This window comes from Hippopotamus amphibius, chromosome X (assembly GCF_030028045.1).
Source record: "Hippopotamus amphibius kiboko isolate mHipAmp2 chromosome X, mHipAmp2.hap2, whole genome shotgun sequence".
Classification (NCBI taxonomy): domain Eukaryota; kingdom Metazoa; phylum Chordata; class Mammalia; order Artiodactyla; family Hippopotamidae; genus Hippopotamus; species Hippopotamus amphibius.
Genome location: NC_080203.1, coordinates 90,119,767 through 90,136,848, shown reverse-complemented (window position 1 = coordinate 90,136,848; position 17,082 = coordinate 90,119,767). Strand labels below are relative to the sequence as shown.

At 40.0% G+C, this 17,082-nt stretch overlaps 1 protein-coding gene across 5 annotated transcripts in view; it reads right to left on the bottom strand.

Annotated features, from left to right (window-relative positions):
* Positions 1 to 7,222: 7,222 nt before the first annotated feature.
* Positions 7,223 to 17,082, bottom strand: part of FAM120C (family with sequence similarity 120 member C) — a 130,417-nt gene continuing 120,557 nt past the window's right edge. For 3 of the 5 annotated variants that reach the window (XM_057718217.1, XM_057718220.1, XM_057718219.1), the window contains 3 exons: positions 15,690 to 15,828; positions 15,247 to 15,304; positions 7,223 to 12,032 (listed from right to left, as the gene is read on the bottom strand). In XM_057718217.1, the coding sequence (XP_057574200.1) occupies positions 11,781 to 12,032; positions 15,247 to 15,304; positions 15,690 to 15,828 (449 nt within the window). In that variant the 3' untranslated portion in view covers positions 7,223 to 11,780. Of the gene's footprint in view, positions 12,033 to 13,928; positions 13,982 to 15,246; positions 15,305 to 15,689; positions 15,829 to 17,082 lie in introns of all 5 variants that reach the window. The other 2 variants (XM_057718218.1, XM_057718226.1) reach the window with 2 other exon arrangements.

Below are 17,082 nucleotides of genomic sequence, written 5' to 3'. Positions count from 1 at the left end.
TGAAGAATTAACATAAAAAAGACAAAACGCAATAGTAAAATGAGCTAAAGAATAAGCAAGTAATTTACAGAGAAAGACATACACACATCAATAGAGATTTGAAAACATGTTCAATCTCATCCATGAGTAAAGGCATATAAATCCAAACAATAAAATACCATCTTCACCCATCAGATTGGGAAATGTCTGAAGTTTGATTGTATGTAGAGTAAGCGAGGGTATGAAGAAATACTAGATACTTTCATGTGCTACTGGTGAGACTGAAGTGGGTACAACTTTTTTCATGCATAATTTGGCAATATATATCAAAATAGAACATGCACATATTCTTTGAAAGTTGTGGGCTTTGCTAGTGCCTTCTCAGCATTCATTCCCCACTTTTTCCTTCCCAACAATTTGTAGATTTTTATTTGTGTACCTGTTCTTCCCACTCACAACCCATGTTATTTGGGGTAAACATCTAACTCCCAGTTCTTCTGACCACAGACATCATTAGTTCAGGGGAGGACTTGTGACCTAAGACAATGAGGGAGAACCTGGGGAGTCCTGCTTATTTAGAACGTTGGGTCAGAGTCTTCTCTGCTAGACTTAAAGGAAGAGATTCAGAGCCTCCATTGCCACTTGCAGCCATCTTATGGCCACCTTGGCTAAAGCACTGGTTCTCAGCCTTTAGTGTACATCAGAATCATCTTATCTATTAAAACAGATTGCTGATCTCTACTCCCAGAGTTTCAGATTATGCAGGTCTGCAGTAGGAACCAAGAATTTCCTTTTCCAAGAAGTTCCCAGGTGATATTGATGCTGCTGGTCCAGGGACCACGCTTAGAAAACCGCTTGGATAAAGTAGGGACTGCACAGCAGAGACTTAAAGAAACTGGGTAGCTCTAGCTCATCCCACCGCTGGAGTTGTGTTTTGTTACTTGTCACAGAAAGCACCCTAACCAATATACTCAGCAATCTTGGACTAAAAATTTACCCTATGTATATATTTGCAGAAGTTTACCAAAATATATGCCCATGGATGATCAATGCAGCATTGTTTGTAATAGCTAAAACCGGAAGCAATCAAAGTACTTGTCAATAGGAATTGATCCATCTGATGGAATCATCCACGTAATGTAGTGTTAAAAATTATGAAATATTCTGTATGTGCTCATAGAAAAATATCTCTAAGATACATGAAGTATAAAAATCATGATGATTAAAAGGGAGTAATTTGTACTTTTTAAACAAAAGAATAGATAAACAGATACGCAGGTATATGCTTAATTATTTCCTGGAAGGTTAATTCTGACTAAGAATGGCTATATTTGAGGAAAGGGGTTGGAATTGAGGTGGTGCTAGAGGTTTTTCAGCCTTCATTTTGTATATTTTTATTCTGAGTTGCCTAACCTTAGGTAAATTTTCCTTTTTTTCAAAAGAGAAAATGCCATTTGGAGTTATCTGGGCAAGGCATAGGTCAATTTTAATTTCCTTCTTTGTATTTCTGTATTGAGAAACAACTAATAAATGTTATATTATTTTTAAAAGATTAAATCATGAAAAGGTGAATGGAAAATTAAAGACTTCTCAGGTATTCTGATGTGCTGCCAGGCTTGAGTGCCACTAACATGGTGCATAGGTTATAAACTGGTAAGGACTTATACCTATCCAGATTGAGACTTAACTGTGGAGCTGCTAATTATACTTTAATGTGCATATGAATTATCTAGGGATCTTGTTAAAATGCAGACTCTGATTGAATAGATCTTAGGTGGGGCCCAATATTCTGCATTTGTAATAGGCTCCCAGGTGATGCTAATGCTGCTGGACTACTGATCACACTTTGATAGCAAGGACAAAGAAAGAGTAAAAGAGGAAAAAGAAGGAAGAGGAGGAGGGACCATGAAGCTGGAGAGGAAGGGACAGATATGAGACACTGCAGAATGACTGGGCATGTGGAATGAGGAGAGTCTGAGGTGATAAGGTTTTTGGCCTGGGTGATGTGAGGATAGTAGTGACATTAACCAGAGATCGAGGAATCAAGCTGCAGGAGGAGGAAGTATAGGAAACAATGAAGGAGTGTGAGCAAGACTTCACATTTAAACATATTGAATTACGATTTTTCTGGGAGAGTATTGTGTGGACTTGTCCAGCAGACCATTTGAACTCTGACTCTGCTCAGTAAAGTTCACAAAGAGGTAGATTTGGGAGTTATCTGTATAAAGGTAAGAGCTGAGACCATGGGATAGGATGAAACTGACTAGGGAGAAAGAATAGTAGAAGATGGCTGAAAACAGAAATTCTGAGAAATGCTAATCTTGAGACATGCTACGAAGGAAATGAAGAAGTAGTTGGTGAGGCAGTACATAAAACTAAATATCCTGAAGGCCCTTCCTACTACAGAACAACCAGATCCTGTGTAGAATTAATTTTTATTTTATTGCTGGATATGTGTATTAGCAACTGCTGCATAATAAACCAACCCAATACTCAGCAGCTTAAAACCAAACCATTTAATGTTGCTCATGAGTCTATGGGTTGGTGCTCTGTTGATCTGTACAAGGCTTGGCTGATCTTGGCTGGGCTCACTCATGTATCTGTGGTCTGCTGGTGGGTTTGTTGGTGGCTAACAGGTCTAAGCTGGTCTGGCTGGATATAGCTAGACAAATGGGCATCTCATCCTCCAGGCTAGCCCAGGCTCATTTCCATGGTAATTCCAGGGGCCCAAGAGAGTGAGCAAAAGCATGCAAGGCTCAGAACTGACATAATATCACTTATGCCACAGTCTATTGATCAAAGCAAAACACAAGACTAGTCTAGATTTCAAGGGTGGAAAAACAGATGCCATTTCTTAAAGGGAAGAGCTGCAAAAGGTGTAGATACAGGGAGATGTGAACAACTGTGGCCATTTTTGTCATCAGTTTATCATGCTGGACTTATCAGAAGTAAAAGAAGTCTCTAAAGAGCAAGCAAAATAAAGCAAGCAAGCAAACAAACAAAGCTATGACAACAGTAATAAACCACGAGTGAGCTGGCTAGGGAGAGCAGGGCACTTAAGGACACTTCCAAAAATGGAACAGAGGTAGTTCCTTGGAAAACTGAGGTGCTGTTACTGGAAGAAATGAGGAAAGGCTACTGATCAGGTAGGAAAACATACAAATAGATATCTGCCTCAGAATCCAAGAGTCTAGTCTTTGTCATGAGAGAATTCTAGAAATACTTTAAATTCACACAGAACAGTCAGAGTCTTTCTGGTCCTTGAAACCAGTATGCACATGAGGTAACTTCTAGAAGTTTGAGCTTGGACTCAAAACCAGCATGTCAACTGTCTTCTTAATGTATTGAAAGTGTTTTCACATCCACTAGCTTGTGTTACTCTAACAACTACTTATAAGGGAGGTACAGCAGGCGTTATTATTCCCATTTAATACTACTTCTAAAAATAATTTTGTCAGTGTCTTATAAAAGTGAGCATTTGCATGCCTTAGGTCGCAGCAGGAGATATGAGCACAAGCATTCATGGCAACATTAATGGAAATAGGCCATATTTCCACTGGACAGAGAATGGGTAGATAAATTGTGGTATACTCACACAATGGAATACTATACAGAGGTGAAAACAAATTACAGCTACAGCAGCAACATGTTTGAGTCTTAGAGAAAAAAAAAAGTTGGGTGAGAAAAGGAAGTTGCAGGACACTACATAAAGATAACATTTTTATAAAATTATAAAGTACACCCTAACAATATATTGTTCAGGAATAATTACATATGTGATATAACTATTTAAAAAGAAACCAAGGGAATGAAAACTAAAACTCAAGATACCAGTTACCTCCGGGGAAGACAGAGAGATGGGATAGTTCTTAGGTTGGGAGGTGGGCTCATGAGTGTTCATTTTATTATTGAATTTCATAACATATGTTACATATATCCTTTTGTGTTTATCAAATAATACATAGTAACTTTTTTACATAGTCAAAAAAGGAAAGAGAAACAGCAGAGAAATATCAGGGAAGCCAGAGAATTTCAGGAAATGGGTTGTGCTTCAGTGTCAATTACTGTGGAAGTCCTCAGCAAGATGCCTGTATAAAAACCCTGGACTTGGTGACTGGGAGCACACTAGTCACCTTTTTGGAAGCAGCCACATTCAAATGGGAAGGGCTGATGCCAGATTATAGGGTAGGAAGGAATGTGTTATGAGGAAATCAGGACTAAAGGTGTAGACAAGTCTTTCATCTGCTACCAACACCCTGCCGCCCGCCAAACCCATAACAGCTAACATTTATTGAGGCTGCACTACTATATGCCAGGCATTTTACATATACTATGTCATTTAACCCTCACAGCCACCCCCACAGGGAAGCTAAACTCAACACTTGTGTTACCACCAGATTACATCCACTTCAGCCCACATGCAGAGAATCCCTAAGACACTGGAATGGGAATGAATGCTTCACTATTCCATTACAAATTTTAGGTATAATGACTCCAGTGGTTAGGTAATGGCAACCAGCCAAAAGGCAATGAGTCAAATCTACCCAGAAATGGGTCATTTCTCCCTGTGATGCTATTATTGCAACTCACCAAACTTACCTCTCCCTTGTTCCAGGGTCATTGCAGAATTGTACTTTTCCACCTCTAGGAAATTAGGTGCGACCACGTGGGCCATCTCTTTGGGCAATGAAAAGAGAGAAGTGATGTATGACATTTTAAGCTTTAAGAGCCAGTGTGTATTTTGGTCACATTCCTTCCCAACTCAGTGATGGGGCTTCTGTTGGTTTAAGTGCTCAAGTAACTTCGGATGAACAGAGCTCCCCTGCCAATCCATGCTGGACATAATAAGCAAGAAGTATACCTTTATTATGTGAGATTTTGGGGTTATTATAGCACAAAACCTAGCCTATCCCAACTGATACACTCCCCTTCTAGAGTTAAAGATTATAAATGTATAAGGACTGAATAATAAAATGAAAATGTTTTAAAATGTATAAAATAAAGTGCCTAGGACTCTTTCTGGCACATAGTAATCCCCCAATAAATGATTTTCTGCATCGGCTCCTAATAAATGAGAACAGAATTTTCATATTTCTCACACAAATAAAGTGTAGTTGCAGAAGATATAAATAGAAGACAATGTTCCAGGCTCACATTATTCCTAATGCTTGTGATTTTAGAAGACATATTTTTATTCTTGGTCACTTTCTCCAAGTCCATGAAAAAACACAATTGTTGCTGCTTTGGGTCATATGCCCATCCCTGCACTGGGGGAGGTGAAGCAATGTGACTGATGGTCAACCCACCTCTATCCCAAGACTGGGAGGAGCAGTTCCCCAAAGGGAAAAAAAAAAACCCTGAGCTAAACTGCTGCCAGAAAAAGGAATGCTGAGCAGGCAGAAATAAGAGTTATCTACTTAGTTAAATCATAGATTTAGAACCCTGGTTTTTATCACTTATTAGCTATGTGTGAACTTGAGCACGACTGAACCAGTTTGCTCATGCGTAAAGTGAGGATAGTACTTACTTTGGAGAGTTGTTTGAGGCTTAGAAACAGTGTACAAGAGCCTAGTACTATGCTTGGTACCTAATAGGTCCTCAGCAAACAGTAACTTTTAAAAGCTAAGGATTTCCCACTATTAAATTCTGAATCCCAACACCCAAAGATCAAAGGTTAGGAAAAGACATCTATAACCATAATGAGTCAAATATAAAACAAATTTTTACAAACGATAGTTTTCATTTAAGGGTGTTTACAAGCTTCAGTAACCTCTAACACTCGCCTTTAGGCTCAGCTGTTTCCTTTTGTAATCTGTACACACAAGGCACAGAGCAGCCAGCAAGGCCAAGCCCAGCTAGCATCACTCAGCAGAAGCAGTAAGGTAAGAAGAATGCCCTAGAGTCCTGGCTTCAGACTGCTCCAAGCATCAGTATATTGCTCAAAGGTGATTCAGAACTCTTTTTTCTTTTTTTGAGACCCCATTTAAAAGCACACTTATGTGAATACCATTCAGTGATGAACCTTCACATTCAATCCTCTTTGTGTTTTTGCCACCAACACACCCTCTGCCTCAGAAATCTACAATCTGTTTTGCACCAGGGAACATTTTAAAAGGTGTTTTAGCTGTCCTTGATTTAGTCATCAAACATTTGTAAGTGCATGCTCAGTGGTAGATGCCAAGAAGACAGAGATGGTCACGTTTAATTTAGTGGCAGAGATGCAGCGAAGTGCTATAGGGACTGGCTGTAGTGAGTCTGTACTGGGATCCCTAGTAAGGGATCGGCAAAAGAATCACAAAGATGTGAGCTGAATCTTGGGGGAAAAAGTTGAGCACCAGAGACAAGGGGAGAGAGGTATTCTAGGCAATGGTATAAGCAAATGAGAAGAAATGGATATTAACAGCTTAATGTGTGTAGGATGTGCTTTAGTGTTGCTGGAGTGATTTGGAGTGGCAGGAAATGAGGCTGCAGAAGTGGTCAGGAGCCAGATCATGAAGGGACCATGGAAGTGGGCATGCAGCATGTTAGAACGACAGATTCCACTGGAAGCTGATAAGCATGGTGGATTAAAGCAGTGGTTCTTAACTTCTCTTAGGTCATAGACTTCTTTAAGTAAATGAAAAAGGTATGGGCCCTTTCACTGGTAAAAGGTACATACACGTAGATACAAAATTTGCTCACAATTGCCTAGTTAGGAGTAAGACAGAGAAGCAACAGCAACAATTCATGTGAGACGTGAGGAGGCCTGAACTAAGCCACAGCAACTGGGGAGAGAAAGAGACATGTGAGAAAGAGAAAGATGGTTGAGTGTTATCAACAGATCTTGTCAGGAATTGGATTCGAGAAATCGGGGAAAGGCATGCATCTAGGATAACTCCCAGGTTGGTTTGTGGTGTAGACAATTGAGTAGAAGGTAATGTCACCCATGGAGAGGAGCAGGCTTCGGAACAGTAGATGGGTTCAGTTTGGGAAATGTCAAGTCAAAGGTGCCTTTAGAACATCTAAATAAAAAGTTCAGCAGGAAGCTAAATATGCCCTTCCTTTTAATGATTCTTGTACTGGCTCTCTTGCCCTGATATTCAACTACAAATAGGCTCCTAAATCTCTGTGCAACACTTCTGAATTGAAACAAGTATATCCCCCATTTGCAGAAAGGAGTCCAGAAATGGGAGAAGAAATTAAACTTCGCACACCCAAAATTATTTCACATTTTTTTTTACTAAAAGAATAGAATTTTATTAAGCATTGTAAGTTTCTTTCCATCAGCATTAACAGAACAACAGACCAATTTCCATCACAGAACAACTCCTGAGACATTTTCATTCCTTTCTGAAACTCTTTCCTTAACGCCCGCAGTTTCCCCTAAGAAGCATCCATTCAAACTTACATTAATAAACTATGGAGCTTTTGTGGTGAGGTGGACCAAAAAGGGGATTTGGAAGAGAAATACATATTATCCATCCACTAAACACACTGTCAAGAGCACAGGAGAAGAGATATTAACACAGGAAAAAACAATGAAAGATTTTACTTTTGTCAATAACGTCATTTATCAGGGAGCACTAAAAATCAATGACTCCTTGTGGTTAAAGTTTCTTTACTTAGTATGTTATTCTAAAAATAGAATAGAATAAAATAAAAGGTGGGTGGGGAAGTGTCTTCTGGGAAGTTACTAAAATGAAGTCATCAGATTTGGCAGGGTTATGAGAGATTAGTAAAATCTGAAGTAATTTGTTTCATTTACATGAAAATTCACTAGTCATTAATTACTACCAACACGGACAAAAAGAGCATCTATAAAAGTACAAGGGCAATGTCAAAAGCTGCAGTGGGCACCCTAGCAGAGGGGTATTTTATTTTGCTTTTACCTTGGAAAAGATGATTTTGTAAAAAAAAAAAATATGAAATTATTTTCTTAGAACATCAAAATAACCTCTGACAATACTGAAGATAATTAGCAATAATAGGGGAATAGGTGCACTGAGCTCTACCTGCACCAGCAGGCTACTGCAATAAGCTAAGGGAAAAGAAAATGGAAACTCAAATAAAAGAAGATGCCAAAGTCACAAGAGGAAGAAAAATATAGGGTGACACACGATGGAACAGTGAAAACTTAACCCCCCCAAATCCCAACCATATTTAGGAAATATGCATTAGGAAGTGAACAAGTATAATGATTAAACCTTAGTAGAATTATACTAACTACTTTAAACTGTGGTCTACTTGTACTGTCATTTCAAAGTGGGGTGGGGAAGTCTTAGAGCTGAAAGGGTAGCACTGACATGCCCACAGGAGCCTTCTAAGGTTCCAGTGGACTGGATCACTATAACCAAACTGTTACTTCCACATTCTTTCTACCCTACATAAGCATTCATCCCCCCACCCACCTCCTTAACCACCCTCCCTAATGCCTTACCTGGCTATTTTTCTCAGTGATTAAAAATAAGTTAACGTGACTTGGCCAACGATGCCAGAAAATCAAGATGGAGACAAAAATCAAATGTCACTGGCCAAAGCAAGTGCCATTTCTTGGGCTTTAAAGTGTACCCAAAGTCCTACTGGCTCAGAATGAAAATGATACAAGTGAGCAGAAGTTTATCAGGCCTGGTCCAGACTAGACTGGCCACTGAATAAAGGTGGGAGTTACAGGCTGACCCCAAGACACACCAGCAGAAATCAAGAACTGCAAGTCCTTGGGGATCAGTGGCTATATAGATTCAGGGTGCTTTTGCCCGTGGCCCTAAAGGGGTCATTTCTGGGGGTTCCTATATGATGTATGACTGTTCAAGAAAGCCCACATCATAGTCAGAAATTGAACCTCAAGTAAAGGATGACAGTCTCTTCAAGTGGTACTCACAGCAAAAAGCAGACTCACATTCTGTAATTTGAAAGAAATTAGAAAAAGTCAACCTTGCAATTTAGAAAAAGTTAATCTTCCAGTAATAGACCTTAGTCTTTCTGGCTTCTAAATTGTATGTTTTGGCAGATAAATTAAAATATAGGAATATGGCCCTTATGGTTCTTTCTTGTAACCTTATAAACCCAAAATGCTGAATCCAAATGAAAATCAAAGTTGGAAGTGAGACACTTGTTTCATTCTGGGCCAGGCTAGGAGAAAGCAGAGGTGTGTGGAAGGGAGAAAAGCAAGTCTTTTGGCAAACTGGAATCATCCCTGTCAAAAGCAGCAATTTTACTTCTCACAGTGAATGCCTACAAAATAATAAATCTTAATGCTGTGAGAGTTAACAATACTGTCATTTGATTGTGTCAAATAGATTCAAGATTCACAGAAACAGCAACTGAAGAAAATGCCTTTCCATGTAAATCCAAGTACTTCCTATTAGAAATTGGAGCTAGCTAGATATTTAACACAGCTCAGTTACTGGTTACTTTTAGAGTCCAAAGGATTCCTCCCTCTTGTGGGTCCAGAAAGAAATTTCCAAGCCATCTAAGTTCGTTACTAAATTCTTCTTTTGCTGGATACAGAAGTCCTAACCTTCAAGATATTGTGAAAGATTGGGCAGGTTAGAAGAGCTGGGACCACATTAGGGGAGCCAATTCCATAGAGGATGTTTTTGTATACTGTGTTCTTGGTTATTATACCTGGCTGAGTATGCATTCTTGTCATCCCACTCTGGTTTGTGTAAGAAGTATCTGGGCAGGGGGAAAGGCATTCTAGACCTGCTTCCCCCTGCAAATTGTGGGTTCTCTTAAACTGGGCCACACTAGGATAAAACAGTCTGTGACTGTTCTCAGTCTCTCACGATGATACACTCATTGTAAGTGGGCAGTGAGCAAACAGCCTTCTGGTTGTCTGGAAAAAAAACACCAAGGACCTGCTCTGGGTTAAGGTGCATGGGGTATTTCAAAAAGAGAGAGAACCCTGCTAGAAGTCTAGTCAGTTGTATTCCTGTAGAAATGGTACTTCTTGGGCAAGAATATCACAAAGCCCAAAAGGAAGTGTATGAGGCTGGAAGCCTCAATTCCTGAATGAAGACACAATGCTAATCTGTTGCAAGCCGTGTTCCCATCCCTCATACTTAGGCTGTTGAGGAGGGAAACTGGAAAGGTAAGGTTGTCTCAAGAGTATTTCTGGAAAGGAGGAACAGCCTCTTTGTCCTGGGCAGATTCTGGCCTCGCTTGGGGGCTGGGAACCTTTTACAGAAGCCCTACAGGCTCGGGCCAGAGCCCTCTGAAGTCTTCCTTGCAAAACAAATGAAAAGATCCAATAGTCAAAATGTCAATGAACAAAGGAAACAATCTAGGCATGTAAAATCAAATTGCCAATTTCCTCACATTTCCCTACCCCATCTTTCCAATGTTAGTCCTCTCTCCTTCAGGGATTCATGGCAATAAATTCTAGCCTGAGGCTAGTTTGATCCTGGAGTTTCAGATGAGATTTCCTCCAAACTGGCTACAAGCCCTGGTAATTACCTCCCATCCCCTTTCTCTCTCCCAACCAGGCTGGTCCTTCATAAGGAAATGCCCAACTCTTCCCAATCCTATTCCGACCTCCTGTTTTTACCATATGGGATGTGAGGACTCTGTTCAAGATTAAGCTTGTGACAACCCAACTGTTTGTTGTTCTGAACAGGCAATCTCTGGAAAGTACTTTTTGTCTGCTCTAGAGAAGCCCGTCTTCTCATAATTGTGATGGGCTACGACTTAGTAAGGATTTTAAAATGTGGTCTTTTGAAACCTACCACTCCATAGTAGTGGAAGCATTTCTGGGAAATTCAGTAAATCTTCTGGGACATCATCATGTATGTATGTGTGTGCATGTATATATAAATATATATACATGCACACACATACACATGTATTTTTATATATATAAAATATGTATAGATAAATAGATCTGTCTCTTTATATAAAGGGTATGTGTATGCACACATTCATATATACATCCACCCAAACATCCATACACACACACACACACACACACACACACACACACACACACACAAGCACGTACAGTCTTGAGTTCCCTTTCGTACTCAGTTTCATTATATTGATTCCACCCTTTCAGGGTGTGGGCAGCAGGGAGTGGGTGAACTGCACCACATCTTCTATTTTACAAACAAAGTATTCGTTCAGAGGCAGGAAAAATCTGCCCAGTACTTTTCTGACTCACTTGAATCCCCCAGTACAAAGGCCATTGGTAGTTATTTTAAGTGTATAAAATTAAAAAAATAAAATAAAATAACCGATACTACCTCACTTCCCTGAAAACTTCTACCTATCTGATTGTCAGGCCAGAGCTAGAGGTGGTGGTATAAACTCCTGGCATAGGTGAGTGGGGAGAAAGAGTTAGAAGGATGTGGATACTGATTATATATGAAGGCCCTACTATTTCATAAAGAAACAAGCAAGTTAGGAAGCCATATATAGCCGTATCTACCATCCCATGGGTTATGTAAATGAACATCACGATAAAGACACAGAAAACCAAAGTTGGAACTGTTCTATAGGGCCTTACGTGATAACACCCGATAGTCACTGCCTTAATAAGCTTCCAGGGGAGGTAAAGAAAATATTGGCACTATATACTCAATTTGAGAATAGGAACTATTCTTGTTGCCGTTCACATTTGATCAGAGCTTCTCTAGAAGCAGACCACTGAGTCTGGAAGCCCAGAAAAAGACAGGGAAGGGGAAAAGATGGATACAGTAGAACACCCCATCCAAATTCTGGATAAAACTAGGGTAAGCATTTTATGTCCTCCTCTAACTTGGGCCTAAAATCAGAAAAGTATATAGGTTTTCCCCTTTTCCTGATCTACTGAAGCCATCTTCTGCTCATTATTCCTCTTTCTGTTGTGCCACAGTTCCCAGCTTTTGCTCTCGTAAGCGGCTCTTCTCACTATTCTTCACGGGGAAGTAGCGGTTACCATTACTACACACACTGCTGTCTCTGGATAAGGCACACTGTGATGGAGCTGGAAGATGATCATTCTTCTCTTCCTTGATCAATGTGCCATTGTTTCCATTTACCTGTGAGCGAGACCGACCTTGATGAGGCTCCAGGGATTTAGAAACTGCATCTGAAGTGCTCTATCAAAAACAGAGATATTCAGTAGAAATGGTAAGCTCAAACTGGCTGATCCTTCCCAAGCATGTTTATAAGCTAGCCTGCAGAAACTGCTTCAGCTCTTCAAAAACACCAGAGAGCCCAAAATGTGTTAACACCTGGTGCACTTTGACACTGTCTGGAGAACTTAGGGTAACAACAAATGGATCTGACTCAAATCCAGTGGCAATACCAACAAACAATAATGAAACAGCTACTGTTTACAAAGCTTTACAATATATTTTTTTCAAATGCCAAAAGGGACCCTAAATGGTAGATATTATGATGCCCCATTTACAAATGAGGAAGCTGAGGCTCAGAAAGATTAAAGTAACTTGCTCAAGGAGACACAGGTAGAAAGTGGTGGGGCCAGGATTCCACTCCAGGTTGGTCAGCCTCTAAAGTTTACTCTCTTTAACTTCCACGCAATGCTGTCCAATGCTGACAATTGGACATGTACATGAAAGGAAAAGAAAACAAATAAGATCTATATGCAATATTCCATAGAATCTTTCATAAATAAAAACAATCACCTGGTTTTCTTTTAATTTCAGAAATGTAACTGCTCTTGAAATGCTAATGCCATGAACTGCATTACCTTGAAGTGTAGTACTGGCTCTCAATGAATATTATTAGGAATAAAAACAGCTTCTGATTACCAAGTGGTTGGGCATGCTAGGTACTCTGATGTTGGTTTTATAGATAAGAAAGACAAACGAGGCTTGAAAAAGTAAAATGACTTGCTCATGCCTAGACTTGCATCCAAGTCTGTATGACTCCAAAGACACTGTTCTTTCCACTAAGACATAATATATACTGGAAATCTAAGACATGTTGAAATTTGTGGTCAGTTATAAATAATAACTATTAATATTTATTAAGCATTTCCTATGTTCCAGGTTCTGTGTTAAACACTTTACATATATCATCTCATTTAATACTCTAAGTAACTCTATGAGGTAGATACCAATTCTTCCATTTTTACAGATGAGAAAACTAGGGCACAGAGAGGTTAAGTTAGCCCAAAGTCATAGAACTGGTAAGTGGCAGAGCCAGATTTAAAGCTAGATCATTTGGCTCCAAAACCTATACAACACGGGGGTTACTGTGAAGTGTTTCTCAAGAACCTGGAAATAAGATGAAACTAGTAATGGATGGAATTAGCCCTGTGAGGTACAAAGAAATAAAAATGTAACAAATAAGTGACTGAAGAATTTGAGAACACACAAAGCGCCACTGACCTAGGAATAATCTCAAGAAGACAGGACTGTAATGTAAGAATATTTAATAAGGTGGAACAGTTAATTATCTCAGATTTTGGAGAAAGGGCAACTGAACAGAAAAAGGAGAGTCAGCAAGGCAATCAGCAGCAGCTCTGTACAGGGAAGATGCCTTAGCTAAAAACAAAGTCAACATAAGGATTTCCTTGGTCAGGCTACCACTAGAGTAGATAATGGTACCCCTAGAAACCTTAGCTAAGAGAAACTTAAGATCATCTACCATCCCTTGTTTTCCCTCAGTTTCCCCATCTGTAAACTAGAGAGAACAATAGTATTTATTTCATAGGTTCCTATAAGGATTCAGTGACACACTCCATGTAAAGCACTTAGAACATGTTGTGCCTGGCACACTGTAAGAACTCAATAACTGCTAGCTAATGTTACTGTTCTGATTCCATGCCACCAGGCAAACTTCTGATACCATGACCTCCCTTGCAGCTTGCTCTTAGAGAGAGAAAGCTCTAGTAGACATGGTTAAGAGCACGCATACAAGAGTCAGTCAGGCCTAGGTTTGAAATTTGTTACCCCGTTTCAGAATTAGCATAGCACAGGGCTTTGGAATCAGTTAGCTCACGCTGGAAAGTCAACTCTAATACTAACTTGATGGGTAGTTTTGGACAAGATGCTTCATCCCTCTGAGCCTCAGTTTTTTCCTGTTTAAAATGGGAATAATAAATACATGTATTTATAAGAGCAACTGGAAAAAAGTACATAATACATTGCGATAATTATTTCTTCTCACTGTAAATCAGTACTTTATCTTTCACCCCCTTTCTTCTCTTCCCCTCCCACACTCCTTTAGCGATAACCACATAGCTATTTTTGTGATCTTGGTTAATATGAGTCAACCACTAAAAGATGGATCCACTATTATTGTGAGGACCCACTATTATTATACCCAAAATATCAGGTTTTCCAGACTGTATGCCTATTGATCAGTCCCTGAATCATGGTGAAATCCTTATGGGAGACCATCTGAGTAACTAGTTTTCCTGCCTGGTGCAATCCCTTTTCCCTTACTGAGCAGCTTCTGGAAAAAGCTGAGAAGCTTCGGAAAAATCCAAAGTCATTGCTTTCTGGCTTTGGAGTACATTACAAAATGCTTTGTGTGGGGGACTTACCATTGTAGTTCCATTTGGGGCTCAAAATAACATTAAAGCAAATTTGTATTCTTTGAGAAAATGTTAGACAATGGGAGTTAACATGGATCCAATGAGGGCTGGCTGCATACATGAGAGCTGAGCTGGGATTGAGGACTGATGATAAAATTGCCTTGCAGTATGGTCTAGTCAGTGACCCTTGTGAGGATTAGAAACCACATGGGAGAAAGTAGGCACTCAAGAAATGGTAGCTACTACACTATGAAGAGCCCAGCAGTCTGAGGCTAGTACAAGAGTTTGGATCACTGTAGAGGAGGGGGGGATGCCTATTGAAGACCAGTGAGTTTAAGACCATTCTGAACCATTAAGAGTAAGCATAATGGCAGTGCCTCCTCCCCTCTCATCATCAGCAAAGCTAAAAGTCCAATTTTCTAAGCATCTCTAAGAACCTCAGAAGCTCAGGCATGCTGGTGGAATCCCACTGTTAACTTCACTTTGGCCCCTTTATGGCTGTATGTAGTACATGCTATGCTAAGTGTAGGTCTTTAGGACATAGTGCCTGGTTTCTATCTTGTGGCCTCACTCAGAGAAAAGGATGACACTGCAGCCCTGTGGGAACAGCCTGGGCAGGTTAACCCTCACTAGACTGCTGGAGAGCAAGCGGATGAAATCAAATGTGGGAGTAGCTATGAAAGCTCCCAGGTTTCCATGTCTGATCTGATCTCTTGCAAAAAACAAACAAAACAAACAAAAACAACAACAACAATAAAAATAAGAGGTATCAAACAGAAGCTAGATCATCTCAAAAAGATACTTACTTGTTTATTTCCCTTTTTATGTCCTTTGGATCCTCTACCAGTCTGTTCTTTTCCATGCCTTTAGAAAGTGGGGGAAAAAGTGATCATGAGGAACACATAAAGCCCATAACTCCATTTTCACTTAGTTAACTACTCACCTCCTCTAGGAAGATTGACCCTCTTAAGTTAGATGCCTCTCCTCTGTGTTACCACTGTAAACCTCTATCTCTGTCATTTCTATGTTATATCGAATTGTCCTGTGTCCCAAATCCTCCTCTAGGGCAAAAACTTTTTCATCAAGGCACGGCATTTATTATATGTTTGCTGAACTCAACTGAAAACTGGCTTTAAAAATGCAAAGTTAGTTAATGCCTCTTACCTTAATAGAAGGGTTGGATAGCTGGGCATTTTCCCAAGAGCACCTTGACTGACACTAGTTTATACCAACCTATTGAAATACATACCCTTTTCCCGGCCCACCGACAGAAACCACTTGCATGCCAAAGGAGCCTCGCCCCCTGGAGGATCTGCTGCCAGCCCACTGGCCCACAACCATCCCGGCAATCTCCAGTTTTCCTCCTTGGGGTGGGATTGGATGGAGACCTGGAAAAAGAGGACGAATGGTAAGTGTAACAAAAGATCTACAGCCCACCTACTCTGTGTATTTCCATTTCTCTATGATAAAAAGACTCTGTGATAACAACAATGGGTCATGGTGGAAGCAAATTTTGGAAGAGGTGGTTGAAGATCTGTACACATCCACTTAAGCAAGTTGGGTGCTTGATTCATTTTTCAACTACAGAGCCTGCACACAGTAGGTATTCAATATTTGTGGAGAGAGAATGAGGTTTTAAGATCTAGCTTTTAGAAAATTATAGGTCAAAACCACTTTTGATTCAAATACATGTCACTACACACTGGAGGAATAGCCAAACAACCAAAGTTTCATAAAAAATTATGAAACTAACATTAATTTATGATTAAAAGGTAAGAATAGCAACAGCTGAAAACCAGAACCAATTCAAGACAAGATAGCATGACATCGCCTTAAAACAGGAAATTCCAACTCTGTGTGAGCTCACAAACACAGTACATCTCTAAAATCTGGCACAAAAGGAAGCCTTCATAGAATACAGAATTCTAGTAAAACTTTAATTTTACTTTATGGAAAAAACCCAAATATTAATAACTCTTCATTCACTTAGCAGGTTGTTAGCAAAGAGCCCTTCATTTATATAAAAGTGGGAGTCTAAGGAACTAGGTGACTAGCTAATCCTAAAAGGGCAAGAAAGACTTGCATTTGGGGATCCTTTGTAGCCTTTAAGGAGGTAGGAGGCTCCTCATGAACCACCTGTAACTGAGACTAGGCATCACTGGGAGCTGGGGCAATGGTGAGGACCTCCCGAGAACTTGGTCTTAATTAAGGCTGTCTTCTGAGACACAATAAAACCAACACGCAACTGTATGCTAACTCATATATATGGAATCTAAAAAAAAAATGGTACTGATGAACCCAGTGACAGGGCAAGAATAAGGATGCAGATGCAGAGAATGGACTGGAGCACACGGGGTTGGGGGGGCAGGGGGCAAAGGGGAAGCTGGGACGAAGTGAGAGAGTAGCATAGATATATATACACTACCAACTGTAAAATAGATAGCTAGTGGGACGTTGCTGTATAACAAAGGGAGATCAACTCAATGATGGGTGATGCCTTAGAGGGCCAGGACAGGGAGGGGTGGGAGGGAGTCGCGGGAGGGAGGGGATATGGGGATATCTGTATAAATACAGCTGATTCACTTTGGAGTGCCTCAAAAGCTGGTACAAGAGTGTAAAGCAATTATATTCCAATAAAGAGC